The sequence below is a fragment of the Heptranchias perlo genome, chromosome 1 (genome assembly GCF_035084215.1).
Source record: "Heptranchias perlo isolate sHepPer1 chromosome 1, sHepPer1.hap1, whole genome shotgun sequence".
Lineage (NCBI taxonomy): Eukaryota > Metazoa > Chordata > Chondrichthyes > Hexanchiformes > Hexanchidae > Heptranchias > Heptranchias perlo.
The window spans coordinates 188,543,905-188,564,346 of NC_090325.1; the positions used below are offsets into that span (position 1 = coordinate 188,543,905).

General features: G+C 44.5%; 2 protein-coding genes across 5 annotated transcripts in view; one reads left to right on the top strand and one right to left on the bottom strand.

Moving 5' to 3' along the window:
* Positions 1 to 7,590, bottom strand: part of LOC137329909 (probable E3 ubiquitin-protein ligase HERC6) — a 42,791-nt gene extending 35,201 nt beyond the window's left edge. Inside the window, exons 1-4 of one of the 2 annotated variants that reach the window (XM_067994453.1) lie at positions 7,102 to 7,575; positions 3,565 to 3,724; positions 1,238 to 1,311; positions 929 to 1,150 (exon numbers count right to left, since the gene is read on the bottom strand). In XM_067994453.1, coding sequence (XP_067850554.1) covers positions 929 to 1,150; positions 1,238 to 1,311; positions 3,565 to 3,724; positions 7,102 to 7,333 — 688 coding nt within the window. In that variant the 5' untranslated portion in view covers positions 7,334 to 7,575. Of the gene's footprint in view, positions 1 to 928; positions 1,151 to 1,237; positions 1,312 to 3,564; positions 3,725 to 7,101 lie in introns of both variants that reach the window. The other variant, XM_067994454.1, reaches the window with a different exon arrangement.
* The window catches only part of LOC137329873 (probable E3 ubiquitin-protein ligase HERC3), an 88,208-nt gene continuing 74,085 nt past the window's right edge, over positions 6,320 to 20,442 (top strand). The window contains exon 1 of one of the 3 annotated variants that reach the window (XM_067994452.1): positions 6,320 to 6,365. The gene's annotated coding sequence lies outside the window, so the exon portion shown is untranslated. Of the gene's footprint in view, positions 6,366 to 17,235; positions 17,583 to 20,442 lie in introns of those variants that run through there. The other 2 variants (XM_067994450.1, XM_067994451.1) reach the window with 2 other exon arrangements.

Below are 20,442 nucleotides of genomic sequence, written 5' to 3' on the forward strand. Positions count from 1 at the left end.
TTCACACTTCTGAATCAGCCATCTTACCACTTAACTGGTGTAAATAGTGAATATTTCATTCATTAAGCTGTGAAGTGTGCAGTAGTGAGCCAAAGATAGTGGCAATGGCTGTCCGTCAAATTCATAAAGGTGATAATAGATGGCACAGTAAAGAAAAGAAATAAGAGCTGATTTTCCTGGTTCTCTGCCCTGCCCGGGGACTTGACAGGAGCAGCCCGCTGCAGATGTCCAGTCCCAAGATTTCCTGGATTTCCTGTACCCGGCAGTTTAAATGTCTTGGGGCCAGTTCTGGCAATGACCTGACCCTTGACTGGGCCTATGGTAGGGCCAGGAAAATCAAGGGGCAGCTGTAAATGTCTCCACAGTGATTAGGACCTCCTGACTCCTGATGGAAATGGACAGCCAGAAGGTCCTGATTCAATCTCAAGATCTTGGGGTGGGGCCTAAAACCAAACATGAGGCCCACCTGCAAATATTCCATCCTGCCTTCAAAACCTTGCAAACATTCTGGTTGGTGGAGTGCGGGGGCAAGCCATCTTCTTTAAGCGCCCAGTGCTGGGATGCCCATCAAGCGGTAGACCAGGGAAATGAGGTGGAAGGTCGGGATGTCCCTCACGCCTCATCTATGTGGCTCCGTTTGGCCTACGTTTTCTGCAGGCTCCACTCCGTGCAACCAGGAATGTCCGAGAAAACCAGGGCAAGGGATGGAGAGCTGGTGATCCGGGTGCCTGTCCTTCTTCTCTGACCTTTGCACCCGGGGAACTATAATTCTGTGAATTTTTTTCCCTGCTAATTTACTCCCGTGAGCAAGACTCAAAGTGGCAGCATTAATGGATGAAAAGTCTGTTCGATTTCTACTGATCCGCCTCATCTCTTTACTGGCATCCGATTAACATCTAGAAGAAAATGTGCTCCGATGTGTTCTTACCCTCTGTGTCGTTGAGTCCCAGTTGTCCGTGATTGTTTCTTCCCCAACTGAACACTGCCCCTGAGAGAGACAGGGCGAAGCTGTGTTCTCCCCCTGCAGCGATCTGAGCCACTGGGATCCCAGTCAGAGATATCACACATTGGGGACGTATCTGGGAGTTGAATCCTTCACCAAGTCCCAGTTGACCATAACTATTCTGTCCCCAGGAATAGATTGCACCATCTAAAGGGATTGGACAAACGTTTTACTTAGAATTCCAACAATAGGCATGACTCTGAAAATTATATTTTATAAATAATATTGTGTTACCTTTAGAAAGAGCCAGCGAGTGGTAATGGCCACATGTAACCTGCACTATCGGAACTCTGAATAGTTCAACTCTCCTGCAAATGAAAGGAAAATATTTTTCCAACTCTCCCATCAAAGTATGTGAAGGGTGTGTGACTGATTACATAATTACGGGACCAATGTTGGTGCCAAAATCTGTTTCATTTCTATTGCACAACTGTGGGGGGGGCGGGGAGGGTGCTTCCTGCTGCTACCATTCATGAAGGTTGGCTTTGAAAGGAATGGGACATTATGGTCACAGCACCAACAATCTCCGTTGATGGTTTCAGTGCTTTACAAGATTTCTGCAATGTGAAAAAAGAGCATTAATATGTTGTTATTCCAATTTTGACTGTTTAATAATACCAAGTCAAGGCTTGTTAATGGTTATCACCAATTGGTCCTGTTTTTTCCATTGACACCTGTTACTTCCATAGGAATGTAGGAATTGCTAGATGATAAAAGACCATCTAGTTCACCTTCTACCATCCTGGTAGTCTCATGGTACATCGATAATGGAGTTGTTGACTAATCATAGCAATCAATCTCTATCAATTAGCCTACAACAGACCCAGACTTGAGGTGAGGAAAATCCCAGTGGTGGAGAGATTTGGGAACCATAGGTCCAAAGTCACATGTTCCTCCCAAGCATGTTACATTTACCATATGTCATATCTCAAATTATTCATATACTGTATCCCAAAATGTTATTTTATGAAAGAAATCTATCTAATTTGCGTTTGAATGAATCAATACTAACAGCTTCCACCATCTCCCTGGGGAACCTGCTCCATAGATTGACCACTCGTTCACTGAAATATTGTTTCCCCAGATTAGTTTTGAATTTACCCCCCTTCAAGCACAGGCCGTATCCTCCGGTTCTACTGTTCAGGACAAGGTGAAAGTTCCAACCTGATCTGAAAGTTATCGTATCTCTTGGACAGGTAAAGATCCTGTGAGCATTACAGATTCCCCACAGGAGACAGAGCTGGAACGTAAGCTTCATTGCACATCACAATCACCGACATCAAATCCCCTCTGGGCTGTACGGTTGGACTAAAAAGCAATTTGTTGTCTGTGATGGAGAGATAATGGGAGCAAACGTTCAGGCTGGTCAGAGAAGCACTTAACCCAACCTGTGCCTGCTCCTGAGGGATAATCTGCAGGACCAGTCCTCAGTCAGCACCACCCTGCCTGTGGCAGGCAAAATAACCACAGCTCTCAATTCCTATGCCACGGGTAGCTTCCAGGCCTCTCAGGATTGACCCTGTGTTTAGTCCTTGGATGCTTTAAATAGCTGACTGCCCACCAGTACATCAGCTCTGGCACAGAACAGCACGTGCAATCCCAAAAGCCAGCAGGGATCCAACCAACTTGCACAGTTCTCTAGGGTTCAGGGGAATGTCTATTGTACCCTTGTTGCTTTCAGACACTGTGACCATAGTGTATATAAATCAAAAGGACCTTTGCCTCCTTAATCTTCAGAGAATAGAGCTAATTGTCTGATCAGGATTAGCCATGGCTGAGCGGTAGCACTCTCGCCTCTGCCTCGTTCTTACATATCCATCTAGGTATCTGTCTATCTATCTGTCTATCTGTCTATCTATCTGTCCATCCGTCTATCTGTCTGTCTATCTACACTTACATTACAACAGTGACTACACTTCAAAAGTACTTCTTTAGCTATAATGTGCTTTGGGATGTCCTGAGGTGATGAAGGTGCTATAGAAATGCAAGTTGTTTCTTTCTTTTCCTGGCAGAAAAGGTCAGCTCGCTGGGAGCAATGACCTGGAACACATGGGCCCGCACTCACTGATTTTCTGTCCGTTAATTTAAGTTGCTGACCAGTGCTCCCTCCAAGTGCCACTTCTGACCGGGAGCATGCGACTGGAGAACAAGCCCTAGTATGCCATCCTCGACATAGGTCGATGCCTGTTTCCCTAGGAGTACCTATGATTCATACATCCAGTACCAAACCGATGTTACCAAGCTTTTCCAAGAGGAAGAATGACTGGCCACTGAGAGAAATGGGAATTATACCGTGTCACTGGTAATGTGAGCATTACTATTTATTACTAGAGTGTGTGCAGTTGATAGTGTATAAACACTCGAATTGGTGTGGTTATGACTAGCTGCTTTTATTTCCAGACCCTCTGGAATATTCTGTCAAAGAATAACAAAAGTATCACAAGCGAGATCTTGGAATGCAATTGCTACAGTGTGCTTACTCCCATCAGGGGGCCATCTAATGTTCAGTTAACAACATGCAAGTACATTACTTAACAGGTAATGGACTCATTTCTTCATACCTTGGATGTGAAACGATGCTCTGGCATTCTCCAAGGCCCAGCTGTCCATAAGTTCCATCTCCCCAGCTAAACACAGATCCATTTTCAAAAACAGCCAAGGTATGGTGCTTGCCGCAGGCCACACGGACAACCTTCACCGTATTAAAAGCCATTATCTGATCTGTAAAATGAACAGATGTATGTATTATTCATGACAAAAATTGTACTGACCAAGGAATTGCCAATAAAAAAATGTAAACACATGGAAAAGAGGTTTATTATTTGATCCTCTGATACCATTTCACTTGATTCCAGCGTTATTGGCAATGGTACAGTTACAAATTTCAAACATGTCTCAGCAGTCTGGGCACCAGTTCAAATGTATGTTTATTCTCCAGAAATTAAGTTGAATCGTTTCACTCCTTATCCTGCATACATTCACAGCAGTCATTCGGCCATCTCTGTAGCCGAGTTTCATTGGGGAAGGAGATTTGACATTGTATTCAATGGCTCCTGGATTAAAAATTAAACACATTGATTCTGATAATATCTTAAAAGCAAAATACTGCAGATACTATAAATCTGAAATAAAAACAGAAAATGCTGGAAATACTCAGTAAGTGAGGCAGCATCTGTGGAGAAAGAAACAGAGTTTACGTTTCAGGTCGAAGACCTTTCATCAGAACTGGAAGAAGTTAAAGTTTTAACAGTTTTTAAACAAGTACAGAGCCAGGAAAAGGTGGAGGAAGGGGAGGGGAGGTAAGAACAACAGGGAAGGTGTGTGATAGGGCAGAGGGCAGGAGTGAATGGGACAAGTAAAGAAACAAAAGGTGTGTCTAGAGAAGCTGAAAATGGCAACAGCAGAACCATAACCAGCATCTGCTGTCCAAAGAATTGGGAACAGTGGTTATGATCTGAAATTATTGAAATCAATGTTGAGACTGGAAGGTTGTAAAGTGCAACAAAGATGAACAAGGTAAAAGAGACAAACGGAAATCCCGTTGGAGAGAAAAGCAGAACTTCTTCAAGGTGGGGCAATCCTGGGAGAGAAGTGGCAGCGAATTAAACACTTAAATCAGTTCTTCCAGTTCTGACGAAAGGTCTTCGACCTGAAATGTTAACTGTGTTTCTTTTTCCACAGATGCTGCCTGACTTGCTGAATATTTCCAGCGTTTTCTGTTTTTATTTCGGATTTCCAGCATCCGCAGTATTTTGCTTTTGATTTAGTATAATATATATAAAGGGAGATGTGGTGATGTCACTGAGTAGTTGACCGTATCTGCCTCTACACCATCTTTATTTATTGTCATTTTGACAAGTGCGGCACAGTCACTGCTGTAGCCTGTTTCAGCACCAATGCACAATTCCACAAGGCAGTGCGGCTGCTCGTCCATTATTCTTCTCACACTGACTGGCCGAGTTCCCAATCTCAGGTGCGTCGCTGCGGAGAACTTCCAATCAGAAGCCAATCGCATCTCCGTAGGGCAAAGGGGGGAAATCAGAGAACAAATCATAACGAAACATTAAGTCCAATGGCTTGCTTTAGACCAGAATAGATCTCAGAGCAATAAATCCCTACTCTTCCCTGCCCCAACCAGGAACAGCCCAGTTTAGAAGCATCACAAGAGAGATTCAGGACAAGAATGTCTTTAAACCTATTTTTAAAAATTATTCATTCTTGGGATGTGGACGTCGCTAGCAAGTCAAAAAAAGACCAAGGTCCATCCAGTTGGCCTTCTACCATCCTGGTAGCCACATGATACAATGATAATGACGATGTTGACTATTCATAGCAATGTCTATCAATTAATTTACAAGAGACTCAGACATGAGGCGAGGGAAACTCCCAGTGGTGGAGAGCTTTGGGAACCATAGGTGCAAAGTCACCTCTTCTGCCCAAGCATGCTATACTTACCACATGTCATGAGCCTCATTTGCCTGTGATAATAACACGCCCACCCATATTTTTACAGCCCCCAGTAAATAAGAACGCAGGAACGTGTAGAACTGGAAATGACCCCATGGACTAAATGGTCTGTCCCAAAAACAAATACCCCCTCAATCACCCACGCCCTCAAATACCTATCCAATACTCCCTTGAATATTTCCATATTATCTGCTTTCATTCCTCTCTGGGCAGTCTGATCTACACATTCACCACCCTCTGTTAACTTTATATAGTTAACTCTATATAAAGTAATAGTTAAATAAATGGATACCTTTTTCACAAATTGTTGATTTTTCCCTTTATGCCTCTGTAATAAACTATATTTCTGGACCCGCTGTTCAATTTTTACAAAGTGAGATTTTTTTCTGTCAGTTTGTACATAATGTGGTTTAATACTTTTGAAACACACCCAGTTCTATGCACGAGGAGACTAAAGATATACTGGGAGGGGACCAGTATTGGCTGAAGTCTAAATTCATTAACTATCAAAGCGAGGAGAGTTTGAAATTCAATAATTAAGAAATTAAAGCAGAGGGTCTTTCCAATGGGGAGGGGGGGAGAGTCAGAGACGGCAGAATGGCAATCTCTGTAGTGATGCTGCCAACATTTCCTATTTAAAATAAATGACACCCTGAATGTTTTTTTTCTTTGCACTGTAAATATTTATGTGTCAACGTTGTGAATCGAAACTGCGACACAGGAAAAGTATTGCTGGAGAAGAACAGCGGAGGGAGAAAACGAAACTGTTGAGATGGAAACAGAAAGTCTCCCAGTCACTGGGGGCACAGAGATATGGGACCAGGTGTAACGGGCTTGGGATGGGGATGGGAGGGGGTCCCTGTACATAAAGGTACTGCTGTTCAATTTTTACAAGGTGAGATTCTTTCTGTAAGTGTGTACATAATATAGTTTAATACTAGTGAAATACACCCAGTTCCATGCATGAGGAGACTAAAGATATACTGGGAGGGGACTAGCACTGGCTGAAGTCTAAATTCATTAACTATCAAAGCGAGGAGAGTTTGAAATTCAATAATTAATAAATTAAAGCAGAGGCTCTTTCCAATGGGGAGGGGGGAGAGACAGAGACGGTCCCGCGCGTAGAATGACAACATCTGCACTGATGCTGTCAACATTTTCTACTGAAAATAAATGACACCCTGAATGTTTTTTTTTGCACTGTAAATATTTCAGTGTCAACGTTGTAAATCGAAACTGCGACAGAAGAAAAGTATTGCTGGAGAAGAACAGCGGAAGGAGAAAACGAAACTGTAGAGTTAGGAACAGAAAGTCTCCCAGTCACTGGGGGCGCAGAGATATGGGACCAGATGTAACGGGCATGGGATAGGAGGGGAAGGGGTCCCTGTATGTAAAATTAAACCAGAATGATTTCATTACATTGTCACTGCTTTATAATGAGAGTTTGATCAAAATAATCGTTACGTTTACACACAAGATAGGAATAACTGTAAACAAGTGTCTACTTAGGATTGAAACTATCTTAAAGCGCCTGGCGTGTACTGATCGTGCACAGTCTAATGGAGAGTAATGTGAAGGGGATCTCACTCCACTGCGCGACCCCCTCCTCCCAGCTCAGTTTGATTCCTTACCGAAGCGAGACTTGCTGTTCCTCCTCCCAAGTTGTCCGTTCTTGTTATCGCCGCAAGAAAACACGGTGCCATCGGCCAGGAGAAACACCGAGTGCTTTTCCCCACAACAAACTTCTTTCACCGTCCGGCCCCGTAAATGTTTGATTTCCTGCGGCTCTGAAATGACTTGGTGTCTTTCCTTGTTCAACAGTCCCACCTGGGAAGACACGCCGTCTCCCCAGCAAAACATCATCTTCTTTACTGCAACCTGTTATCCTCAGCGAGTTTTTGCACTGACTCTCTCTCTCTCTCTGCCTCAGGAGTGCTGTCTGACTGGCGACTGACTAACAGCGATTGAATCAGTCAGTCTCATTGGCAAAGCCGCAAGGTAGAATATAGTTCAGACCAATCCACGACCCAGCAACTCTGATGCATCCTTTCATACTCTATTCATAAATTATTCCCCAGTGCCTCTAGAGTGGCAACAATTTGTTTGGGAAGCCAATCTCACAGAGATCACAGTAAGGGTTTCGTTAAAAAAAAAGGAAAGACTTGCATTTACATATCGCCTTTCACGACCTCAGGACGTCCCAAAGTGCTTTTCAGGTAATTGAAGCCTTTTGAAGTGTAGTCACTGCTGTAATGTAGGGAAACAGACAGGCAATATGATATTGGCCAGGACACCACTTGAGAGGGAAGACGGGGCCTCGGTTTAACCTCTCATCAAAAGGTGGCACCTCTGACAGTGCAGCGCTCCCTCTGTACTGCACAGGAGTGTCAGCCTAGATTTTGAGGTCAAGACTCTGGAGTAGAACTTGAACCCACAACCAGAGTGCTACCAACTGAGCCACCCGGCTGATACTGTAGGTAGGTAACAAGTGAAGCATTAAAGGCAGCAATTGGGGACCCCAGAGGATCTCAGTGTTCACAGGCCAAAGAAGGGGGGCGAAAAATCAGTAAGGGTCCCTGTTGCTGAGCACTGTCCACTGACCCCCACTGGAAAGTGAGTGGGGCCAATTTTCACTTTCATAGGTGGTGGAAAACTGGAGGTAGCAGATTCCCCCCCCCCCCCCCAATACACCCCCTTCCATAAATAGAACGAAGGTCGGGTGGGGTATATAATGGGCAGCCCGTCACTACTGCCAGCTTTCCGCTGCCTTCAAAAGTGAAAATTACCCCCTGTGTGTTTGTGTGTGTATATACATATTGGGATAAGTAATCTGATCGTAGCCAGAGCATCTCTTGGTCAAGGTGTTATGAGGACCACTGCTGTTGGAGAGTATGGTGATCAGCTGTGGCTCCGTGGCACGCAGCCACCCAAACATTAGAAACTGTCCCTTCAGTAAAGTGAAAATTCCAGCATGTCAGCTGTCAGTTTGTGACTGGAATGGTGTCTTGACTGAGCAGCAATGTCTGACATAGGCCACCTCCCATCTCACAGTCCAAAGGAATTTTAGTATAGGAGGAGGCCATTCAGCCCCATTTGTCTGTACTAAACTTACGGTGGTTGCATTTTTCTGCTTTCTCCCCAAACTAACCCCAATTTCCTGCTCTCTCCCCTTTTACAGTCATCTGGCAAGTGTCAGCTTGGCTCAGTTAGTAACACTGTTGATTCTGAATCATGAAGATTGCAAATTTAAACCCTACCCCACAACAACAACAACTTGCATTTATGAAGCACCTTGTCATTTCTTTGTAAATTGGGATAATTCTCCAATATTAGTTGGTTACTTCATCACAATGTCAACTGGAGGACTCCCTTCACCAGACGACGCACTTCATCTTCATAGGATATGACTAGGGAATAATGAGCCAGAAATGCATGATCAGAAGGAGTAGGATCATAGAATCATACAGCACAGAAGGAGGCCATTGGGCCCTTCGTGCCTGTGCCAGCTCCTTGAAAGAGCTATCCAATTAGTCCCACTCTCCTTGCTCTTTCCCCAGAGCCATGCAAGTTTTTCCATAACTCCATCTCTTCAGAAAGAATGCCAGGAATTAATCTGGGATGTTTTGCCAGAACATCAGCGTCGGAATGAAGGGAATCCAACGTTCCAGAAAAGTAACCAACTAATATTGGAGAATTAGGTTGTCCCATGCTTGCAGTTGGCTGCTTCAGCATCAACTACAAGCAAAAAACACAAGATTTGCAATGAAACAATCAAAGGACTTAAATAAAACAAAGTAAGAACCAAAATACTATCCCAATTTACAAAGAAATGACAAGTGTTATACTAGTTCAAATATGAGACCAAAAGGCAGAGATAAAACAATATATAACAGTGGGAGACAATTCATGTTCACACACAGCCTTAAGCTCGTTCAATAAAACAAAATGATCTCTCAGTTGATCTCTCAGTGAATCCGCACTTCTGTCACTGAACAACTTCTTCAAGCCATTGCATGTCTGGTCAATTTTATCCAGTATCCTTATGGTGGTGGAGACTGCTCTAAGGGCTTTTGGGGCAGAGCTAACTAATGTTGATGCTTGCCCTCGTTTTTGAGAGGGGAGGACTTCCTCAATCAGAAGTCCCAATTTGTTCTCTGTTCAATGATTTCAGAACTCTTGCTTTGTATCCCTCATCTTTAATCAATCAAGTCCACACAGCCTCTGCATTGGTAGCAGACCAGGTCACAAGATGGCGCTAGTTTCTGCTCATACTGGTGTTGATCAGGTGCCTTACAGAATAAATCTTTGACATATCCAGGTTGGTCAGCCCAGTAAGCATGAGGGTCAGTTCCATTCTGGTGATCCGCAGGCTGGCAGAGGGCCGGAGGGGAGGGGGATGTTCTCAAGTGAAATGTGAGTACTAAAACATTTTAATCAATAAGTCAGCACTGCAGGGAACCTCAGGGCAGGGCAGTACTGAGGGAGTGCTGCACTGTCGGAGGTGCTGACTTTCGGATGGACGGAAAAGATCCCAAGGCACTATTTCAAAGAAGAGCAGGGGAGTCATCCCGGTGTTCTGGCCAAAATTTACCCCTCAACTAACATCTAAAGAGCAGATGATCAGATCATTTATTCCATTGCTGTTTGTGGGACCTTGCTATGCGCAAATTGGCTGCCACGTTTTCTACATTACAAAAGCGACTACACTTCAAAAAAAAAGCACTTCATTTGGCTGCAAAGTGCTTTGGGACATCCTGAGGGCGTGAAATGCGTTGTTTAAATGCAAACCTTCCTTTCTTTTTCTTTCAGGGAATGTATCAGGATTAGCCTATTGACAGTTGATGACATTGGTGATGTGTTGTTGCCAGTTGATGTTGCCACTGGCATTGGACATCAAAAATTATCTGGCTATTCAAAAATAATTCATTGGTTGTAAAGTACTTTGGGATATCTAGAGGGTGCTGTCTAGATGCAATTTCTTTCTCATACCATTACCTTTTGAATACTGTGTTACTGTACTATTATTCTAAGCTCGTCCTTTATGTATCTACTACTTATCTTGAGAACATGACCTTCTCCCTTTGATTTACCCAACTACATCATGAACAATGCGCAAGTACAACATGAAGATTCACAACCCACTGTGGCCTCTGAGACACCCAAAATTGTATCCACCAGATCTGCTTTGACCTGCACTCTTCCAATACCTGTGGCATCCTCAAGTATTGATTCTGTTGTTTTCCATCTTCAGTTATCCAACCACACCTATTGTTTCTCATTGAAACCCAAGTTTCATCTCTTTCTGATTCTTCCTTCCACTTTCCTCTCCAATTTCTGATTCTTAGGAGGTGTATGTGATTCTATTCATTCTGACAGCTCTCCTTAGTGCCATTGAATCACTTGACTTTGATGATCTGGGCTAAAGATATATCCTTCTCACCTCACTAAATTCATCTACTCTTTCTCACTTTTTTTACCTTGATCACTATACAACTTTTCAACATCACCTCCTATCCTAATGCTTTAAATATTTATTTGTTCTCAGGATGTGTGCACCGCTGGCAAGGCTGTATCTATTGCCCATCCCTAGTTACCCTATGTTGGGTCTACTCCTTAAACCACTGCAGTCCTTGGTGTTGATGGTGTTAGGTAGGGAGAGGGTAGATGGGACCTCGATTTAATGTCTCATCCAAAAGGCAGCACCTCCAACAGTGCAGCTCTCCCTCAGTACTGCACTGAGGTGTCAGGGAGATCAGACAGAGCCATTTTGCTGGGCTTCACTGCCCTTGCTGCTGTTCCCACAGAGATCACTGGACGTGCTGAGGGAATACGGAGCAACAGGAACATAGCTGGTGTAGGCACTGATGAGGCTGTGCCTATCAATACAACGTAACATCAGCCACAGCAGCCACCTCGCTCAAATGGTTGCAATGTACCAGAAATCAGTGGCCACACTGTGGTGTAAGGCCATCTCATCACCCAACACAAGGAGGCAGAGAGCCTCTGCAATCCGAAGTGAGACCCAACAGCCAGACTCTTCATTTTTTTTTGTTTTTTATTCTCAGGATGTGGGTGTCGCCAACAAAGCCTAGTTGCCCCCTGAGTTTGAGTGGCTTGTTAGGCCACTTCAGAGTCAACCATGTTAGTGTGGGACTGGAATCACATACAGACCAGACCGGGTAAGGACGGCAGGTTTCCCTCCCTAAAGTACATTAGTGAACCAGTTGGGTTTTTACAACAATCCGACAGCTTCACAATCACTTTTACTGGTACGAACTTTTTATTTCCAGATTTTTAAAAACTGAATTCAAATTCTCAAACTGCCATGGTAGGATTTGAACTCAAATTCTACTGGATTATTAAAAATGGGGAGGAGGATTTAAATTTAATGTGTTAGGGGACAGGGAGCCAATGTAGGTCTGTGAGGGCAGGGCTGATGATGAGCAGGACTTTACGCACGACCAGATATATATACAGCAAGGCTTTGGAGTTTTTGGAGGTTAAAGGATAGAAGGCCAGCAAGGAGAGAGCATTGGAGTAGTCAAGCCCAAGGTGAAAAAAGGCATGCATAGGTGGTGAAAAGGCTGGGTAGGAGCACAGGTGAACAATAATTGAAGAGTTGGTCTTTGTTATGGAGAACATATAGGGGTCTGAAACTTAGCTCCGGGTCAAACAGGCCGGCAAGATTGTGAGCAGTCTGGTTCAACCTGAGACAGTGACCAGGAAGAGAGATGGAGTCAGTTGCACGGGATTGAGGTTTGTGGTAGGGACCGAAGAGTCTGTATATAGGATGACTATATCATTTTATGACACCAATTTAATCCTCTTTGTTAGTTGGTAACAATACGGTTGAATTTGCACGTGTCGGCCATTAGGGCATCTTTTGAAGTTATTTGTCGTGGTGAAAAATCTTTGGGCACACGATAACATTGCACTTTCCTCTCAACATCGCTTTGCCATCTGCTTTTCATAAGTGAGCCAGCCACACCAGACAAATAATTCTCATAGTTTAACACCTTAACAAGCAGAAACTGAGCCTCTTGAACCTTTTTAAGTAAATATATCTTTGGAGACATGGATTGGAGGGGAGGACGGGTTATCCTTATGGTTGCCTCAGGTTTGCCTGGGGACAGAATAATGTGCATCTCCCTCACTAGTTGACTGACAGAGCTGCCAACAGTGGACAAGTCCTAGCTGCGCGGTTTTCAGGTTTGTGTTGCCTACTCTAGGCACTCACTTGCACCAAAAGTATAAATGTGGCCAAAAGTGGAAAACTATGCTTGTCAATTGAGCTGTAGGACTCACCCAGTAACACAAATGTATTCTTTCCTCGTATCCTCTTTTGCCTTTCTTTCTCTCTTTCTCTTCACTTTCTCCCTTCCTCTGTTTTTCTCTTCTATATTTCCTTTTCCCCTCTTCACCTAGCTGTGCGATTAGTTTAGTTCTTAGTGGTGGACCTGGAAAATCCACGGGCCTGCCCTCCTAGAACTGGTGTCGGGATCGCACCATCCAGGAACCGTCGCTGCTCACCCTGGAAGACTTCCCTGGGCTCAGGGGCAGGTCCCATGATTTGACTCCCAATGGTGGGTGCCCGCAGCACAAGAGATGCATCCGGGGCACTTGCCTGTCAAAGAGGCCAGAAAGTCCAGCCGATGATTTGCTGGCAGGGATGCTGGCCGTTGACGAGAGATGCTCCTGTAGTCCTATTTGTAAGGGTGTCACTTCATTGGCCTTTGTCTTTTGTTGGGGGGGGGTTCAGGCCATGTTCATGACCTGGAACCTCCCCCACCCCCCCCACCCCGCCCTGCAGAGGATTGCACTTCTGCCAGCTGTCAGGGAGGTAAACCACCTCCACCGACCGTACTTCGAGTCCCATTGAGGACCTGGGATGCCGAACTCCCAAGTTAAGATGACCCTGCCTCCTCCCCTTACGACAATGACCATGTTCGGGGGTGGGTGGCTGGGCAGAGGTTCTGCCCCCACAACAAGCCATTGCGGAAAGCTCACCGCACGGACAGGACCCAGTGTATTGGGATCCCGGCACAGTCTCTGGTCGTTTCTGCAGTCTTTCACCGCTGTTGCCAGAATGGTCGCAGATTTTTGAGACCTATTTTTATTATTATCACTGATCATTTGCTTGTTCATTGTTTAATAAATTTGCTTAATATTTTAAATGCAAAACAAGGTCTGATGTGACGCTCTTAAGACTAGAGTGAGATTAAGATGAGTCAAGTAGCTAAAAACAAGGTTCGCTGTTATTGAAAGTTTACCTTAACCTCAAGGCAAAGATAGACACTTTCTAAGGTTTGGGGAGCTGAGATTCACCCATGAGAGTGATCCAAGATATGAGACCTGTAATAATGAGTAAGGAGGGTAGAAAACGTAACAGCCTCATCCTGCCCTAACTGGTGGATTACCACCCCATCTAAAAATGCCTAGTGCCAACACTTCAAAAGGACTTCAACCACTGTGCAAGGTGCAATAGTCCTTTTACTAACTAAAGGGGTTTGTTTTGCTTGTCTTTAAGACGTCATATGGCAGCTTGCCAACTTTGTTTTGCTCGTAGCGAAACTGACTGCACTGCGTGACTTGGCTTTTATCTGCTCAAGTGACTGTTTAAGGGGGTACAGTAGTGTAGTGGTGATGTTACTAGACTAGTAGTCCAGAAGCCTGGACTAATAATACAGTAAGAATGTGAGTTCAAATCCCATCATGGCAGTTTGAGAACTTGTATACAGTGTTAAAAATCTGGTATCATTAATGTGACCATGAAGCTGTCGGATTGTTGTAAAAACCCCAACTGGTTCACTAATGCCCTTTAGGGAAGGAAACCTGCCTTCCTTACCCGGTCTGGCCTATATGTGACTCCAGTCCCACATCAATGTGGTTGACATTGGGCAACTAGGGATGGGCAATAAATGCCGGCCTTGTCAGCGACTCCCGCATCCTGTAAATGAAAATCTGTGATGAGCAGAGATTTCTCCCAGTGTCCTGGCTGACATTCCTCCCTTAACCGGAAAACCTTGATGAAGGGCCAGGCCTGAAATCAAGACCAGTGGTTTCCTGTTTGCATAAAAATATGGGATGGAATTGTGGAATTCTTGATCAGAATACAAGATCAGGAACAGAATCCTGACAAGCAAAGGAGCAGATACTAAATACTGACCATTGATGCTGCCGACGATTCTCCCACCCTGTCTCACCTCTGGCTGAGTCCCAACAAATTCTGCAAGGGGCAGGGTGACAAGAAGCAGCTTTACAATTCAAATGAAGCTCCATGTGGCAATGTTACATAGGCATTGTACTGTTTTTTTTAACCTGTTCTTAGTCACTATAAGCCCTTGCAGTGTTTTTTTTTGACATTGATTTAGAGGTATGGTGACTTGGACTAGGTAATAAACTGCTCGGTATTAAAATGCCCAACATTAATTTTCAGAGTACCACCAGAACTCTGGAATCCGATCCCTAAAACACTGGTACAAATCCTGAAATCCCATGTAATAAAAAAAGAATTTGCCTTATCCAGTCACCATAGAGCAGTTTGCTTGCCTAAACCAGTGCTGTCCAATACGATAGCCACTAGCCACATGTGGCTAATTGGGAATCCAGATGTGACTAATTCCATTTCTGATTAGTAAGTAAAAAATGAGTAACAGACACCGATCTCAATACTCGTATTCGCTTGGCGTATGCATGTGAACTTTAACCTTTCTGTGCGTTTGTTGGGTAAAATGGTAAGATGAAAAGCAGAGTGTTTTTTGATCGTTGTGAGTGCTTTACTTCTTTGGTTGCTGAATGGTAGTAGATGTTTGTTATGTAAATATACACATGTGAAGTACATTTACCTGTATTGTGTGAGTGCGTGTAAGGGTTTTTTTAAACTAAAACGAGTGCATGTGACTAAAATGGTGTTGCAGTAGCCACACCTGTGGCTAGTCAACAAGTTCTGTTGGACAAAACATGTTTCGAGGCGTGGTGACTTGGAACAGGTAAGATACTGCTATGTATTAAAACGCCCAACATTAATTTTCAGAGTGCCAGCAGACCCCTGCAATGCAATCCCTAAAACACCAATCTCGAAATCCCATCTAATAATAAAATAATTTGGTTTATTGAGTCACCATAAAGCAGCCTATAATACAAAACCACCATATTTGAAAAGCATGGCCCTTTTCTGTTTTTCTCTTTCTCCAATTTTTTTTGGTCAGCTAGATGTCTGACAGACATTACTAACCATCATCATGCTTAACAGCCTCCAAAACAAGCTACTGAGAATTCCACACAGTCTCATATGGAGTACATACTCTCCCCTCTGTAGCGGCACACCCCACCTACCTAAGTCCAGAGAGTTTAGGCTCAAGATGGCAACTGTCAAGGCTGAAAGGGACCAAAACTGAGCATGGGGTATATTGAAGTTTAACCAACTAACACAACTGCACAGCTTACCAGGAAACAGAACTTGTGGTCTTCTTGCTGATTGTTCACAATACCCATTGGGACATATGGTTATAGGGTTATCAGGAGCTGAATGGGTAGCATCTCAGCCCCAGTGACAGCTTTATCCTTCCAACAACAACTTGCATTTATATAGCGCCTTTAACATGGTAAAACATCCCAAGGCGCTTCACGGGAGCGTTATCAGACAAAATTCGACACCGAGCCACATAAGGAGACATTAGGACAGGTGGCTAAAAGCTTGGTCAAAGAGTTGGTTTTAAGGAGCATCTTAAAGGAGGAGAGGGAGGTAGAGAGGCGGAGAGATTTAGGGAAGGAATCAGAGTTTAGGGCCTAAACGGCTGAAGGCACGGCCGCCAATGGTGGGGTGAAGGAAATCGGGGATGCGCAAGAGGCCAATTAATATGCTCGGCTGGCTGGTCAATTATCAGCAGTGCCCTGCAGACTTGCCTCGCTCAAGTATCGTATTAATGAGTTTGCCATGGGGGTTGACTCAGTTGCAATCTTTTATTGCCATCTTGGAGCCAACTTTTTTTTAATCTGTTCTTGGGATGTGGGCAACGCTGGCAAGGCCGCATTTAGTGTCCATCCCTAGTTGCCCTGAGAAGGTGGTGTTGGGCTGTCTCCTTGAACTGCTGCGATCCTTGTGGTGATGATGCTCCCACAATGGGAATTCCAGGATTTTAAGCCAGTGATAATGAAGGAACAGTGATAGATCGACAAAGCAGGATGCTGCATGACTTGGAGGTAGTAGAGTTCCCATGATCTTGCTGAGCCTTTATCTACTCATCCCAAGGAGGATAGTTATTAGTTGGTTACTTGACCTATCCACAAAAGCAAGTTTGAGTGCTCACTGTTGGTGGGCGGGGGGGAGACGGCAGGTACCAGGATCTCCTTGGGTAAAAACAGAAAATGCTGGAAACACACAGCGGGTCAGGCAGCATCGGTGGAGAGAGAAACAGAATTAACCATGGCCAGTTCTGATGAAAGGGTCATCCACCTGGCAGGTTGACTCTGTTCCTCCCTTCACAGATGCTGAGTGTTGGTCAGCATTTTCTGCTTTTATTTCAGATTTCCAGCATCCGCGGTACTTTTTGCATTAGGATCTCCTGAGCACCGAAAGAAAAAGTGTATGTGGGGCATTGCATCGCATTGCTCCTGGAAAAAGTGGGGGGGGGTGGGGGGGGGGGGGGGGTGCGTGCGTGCCTGCCCCTTTAAGACAGTCCGCTTCGGCTCGCACGTCGTCGCTGACATCCGCGTTGCCTAGGTGCGGGCTCCGCGATTGGCGGACCGGAGCTGTCCATCAACGGAGCCTGGCTACCAACCTGGAAGCGAAAAGTTGCCAACGGACCGTCCGTCAAAAAAAGAATAAAATAGAAGCAGGAAGGCGAGTGATTGACAGGTGCGGGCTGTCACTCAATGTGGGGATCGGCGCGACCACAAAGGCGGTGAGAGGCACCACCCCCCCCTTACCCCAGCCACCAGCACCTCCCGGTCCAGGTCCCCGTCCCCAGCTGGGTGCTGGGTGCTGGTTCCCGGGGTCCGAGGCGGCGCAGTGTGTTTTTGTTTTGCAACCACCTCCGGGTTTGTCTCCGCTGGCAAATAAGTATCCATCAAAAGAGAGAGAGAGAGAGAGGAAAAAAAAGGCAACATTCAGGTAACTTTGTAGCGATGATTAAACCTCAGTTCCTCTTTCACCCTCCTCCCTCCTCTCTTAACTCAGTGGTTGCAGCGGCTCTAGGGTGAAACAAAAGATTCACGGTTTATTAGAGGGGCCAGCAGCAAAGTTTTCAACCTGCAAGGTTTTTTTTTCTCTTTCCCCCCCCCCCCCCCTCCCTCTTGTTGTTGTTAATTATCTCATTTCTTGTTGAATGTTCATCATCACCTGGAAGGGGTGTTGAGGCTTGGCTCAGTTGGTAGCACTCTCCACTCTGAGTCAGAAGGGTTAAGCATCCCCCCCCCCTTGGCTCCAGAGACTTGAGCACATAATCCGGGCTGACGCTCCCGGTGATTTGCTGAGGGAGTGCTGCACTGTCGGAGGTGCGGTCTTTCGGATGAGTCGTTAAACCCAGGTCCCCTGACCTCTCAGTAAAAGATCACAAGGCACTTATTGGAAGGAGAGCAGGAGAGTTCTTCCCAGTGTCCTGGCCAACATTTAGCCCTCAACCGACACCTAAAACGGATGATCTGGTCATTTATTTGATCGCTGTTTGCGGGAACTTGCTGTGAGCAAATTGGCTGCCGTGTTTCCTACATTACAACAGTGACTACGCTTCAAAAACAAAAGTACTTAATTGGCTGTAAAAATGCTTTGGGATGTCCTGAGGCCATGAAAGGCACTATATAAATGCAAGTCTGACTGAATTTTCAGTCACGTTTGGAACTTTTGTCATGGTTAATTCATTATTGTATCAGTATTTTTTTTTTGTTTCCCAAAACTGTGACCACAATCTCAATGTCAGCAGAAATTGCCATTGATTTAAAACAATTGAGACTCAAATGGTTCCTTTTTCTGATAGTCTGCAGTGGGACACAGCCTCATCTGAATTATGGGGCTCAAATTGCTCCTCCGGGATATACCTCGCTCCTTTGTAGTTGCTTCTCATTGGTGGGAGAGTGTTAGTTGCCCATGTTATCAGGTGACCATGCGTCACCCAATAACTTGGGTGAGATTGACCCACTGGCAGACTTAATCTGTACAGAACATTCTATGAAACAAGCTCTTAGTGAACGGAACTTGGCAGGGTCATCAATTCTGATACGTTTTCTTTCTTTATATATAATGCGGTGATCCAGTGAGGATGTTCCTTTTTAATGATTTGAAAATTAAACCTTTTGTCCGGACGGAGACCTTCTGTCCATGTCTCTTTCCCCCACTCCCCATTAGTTTTGGTGTCTGACAAGTTTGAGCCATACTATGCAATCCACATGGGTAGGAAAAACTGGAAATCTGAAACCAGAACAAGAAATACTAGAAATACACTGCAGCCCAGTCAGCATCTGGAAAGAGAAAAGACAGGTTACGATGTGTCGGTTGTGCAACCCTGCATCACACTGATGGTTTAGGCATGTACCCTTTATCGGTCCAGTGAAGCTTTGCACACCCAAAATGCTATAACCTGTCCTTGCTCTTTATAGATGCTGACTGATCTGTTGTGCACTTCCAAATTTTCTGTTTGCTTGATTATGCATTGCAAGATGTCTTCCTATAGGTATACACCCCACTTACCTGAATCCAGAGGCTTAAAGGCATAAGTTGATGAGAGACAAGGTTCAGAGATTCCTAAAGCATACATAGGAATACCGTTGAAAGTGAACCAACCAAAACCGTGCAGCCTACCAGCACAGCCAACTAAGACCACTGTAGGCATTGGCATATCTGGAGCCCAAGTAGGAGGAATCCTAACCCCCAGGGACAGGTCAACCCTCTAGATCCCATGAATGAGCCAGGATGACTGATCATGTATCAGCAGTGTTCTGGAGTTATTGCAGACCTGCCTGGTCCGGGTATCAGATTAGAGTTTGCCACAGCGGGTTGGTTGACTGACTTGTTTCCAATTTTCATGTGTCATTTCTGGAGCCAGGTTGACCCCTAAGTGACCTAATTTACTTCCCTTTCTCTCAAACTTGAGGCATTGCAAGTGATGGATGAAGGACAAAAAAATAATATTTGATAAAGTTACCTTCACAATAACAGTCAATACACTCCAAACTGTTGATTGTGTGAAGCTTTTGATATGTGTTGGCAATGTGCTATATTAACGTAAGTAACATATACATTAAAAAAGTGTCCAAGGTGGAAAATAGGTGCAAGCCCAGTAATGCGGGTATATTTTTGCTATAAAGAATTTTTCTTCTTGAAGGTCTAGAAAAGGAGCTGCAACAGCACTTTATTTCATATTTCAAATGTTGTTTCTAATTGGAGTTAGTTGTGTCAAAGGAATTATTCATGCTAAATTAATTTTTCACAGGCCTGCAAAAATGCTGTGCAGTGATTTGTGAGGAAACTACTGACTAAGTGGAACTAGAGTAGTGAGCTGTGGAGCTAACAGTAACACAGGCATGACGACTCTATACAGTTTCAAATCAAAAATTTCTCAGTAATGCAGCGTTACTGAGACACACAATGAATGTGTTACACTAAAGATGGTGTTTTGCAGGTGTTAAACTTAGCCCATTAGTGGAGAATAGAGCATGCTTCTGATTTTATGTGGTATATGTTGGGGTAGGTTAGGCTCTTGCACAACTTCTACATACATGCCAACCTAGGGGACTAGCAAAAGCTGACCAATAGTTTCATAAAGGCTGACTATAAACGCGACATGTGAAAACAAGTGGTCACACAGAAAGTGCGGAGGAATGTGGGCTTCTCTGTGGAGTGTGGCCCAGTGTCCTGGCCAATAGTTATCCCTCAACCAACATCACTAAAACAACACGTTATCTAGCCATGAAAGATCTTATATCTCATTGCTGTTTGTGGGACCTTGCTGTGCGCAAATGGGCTACGTTACAAAGTG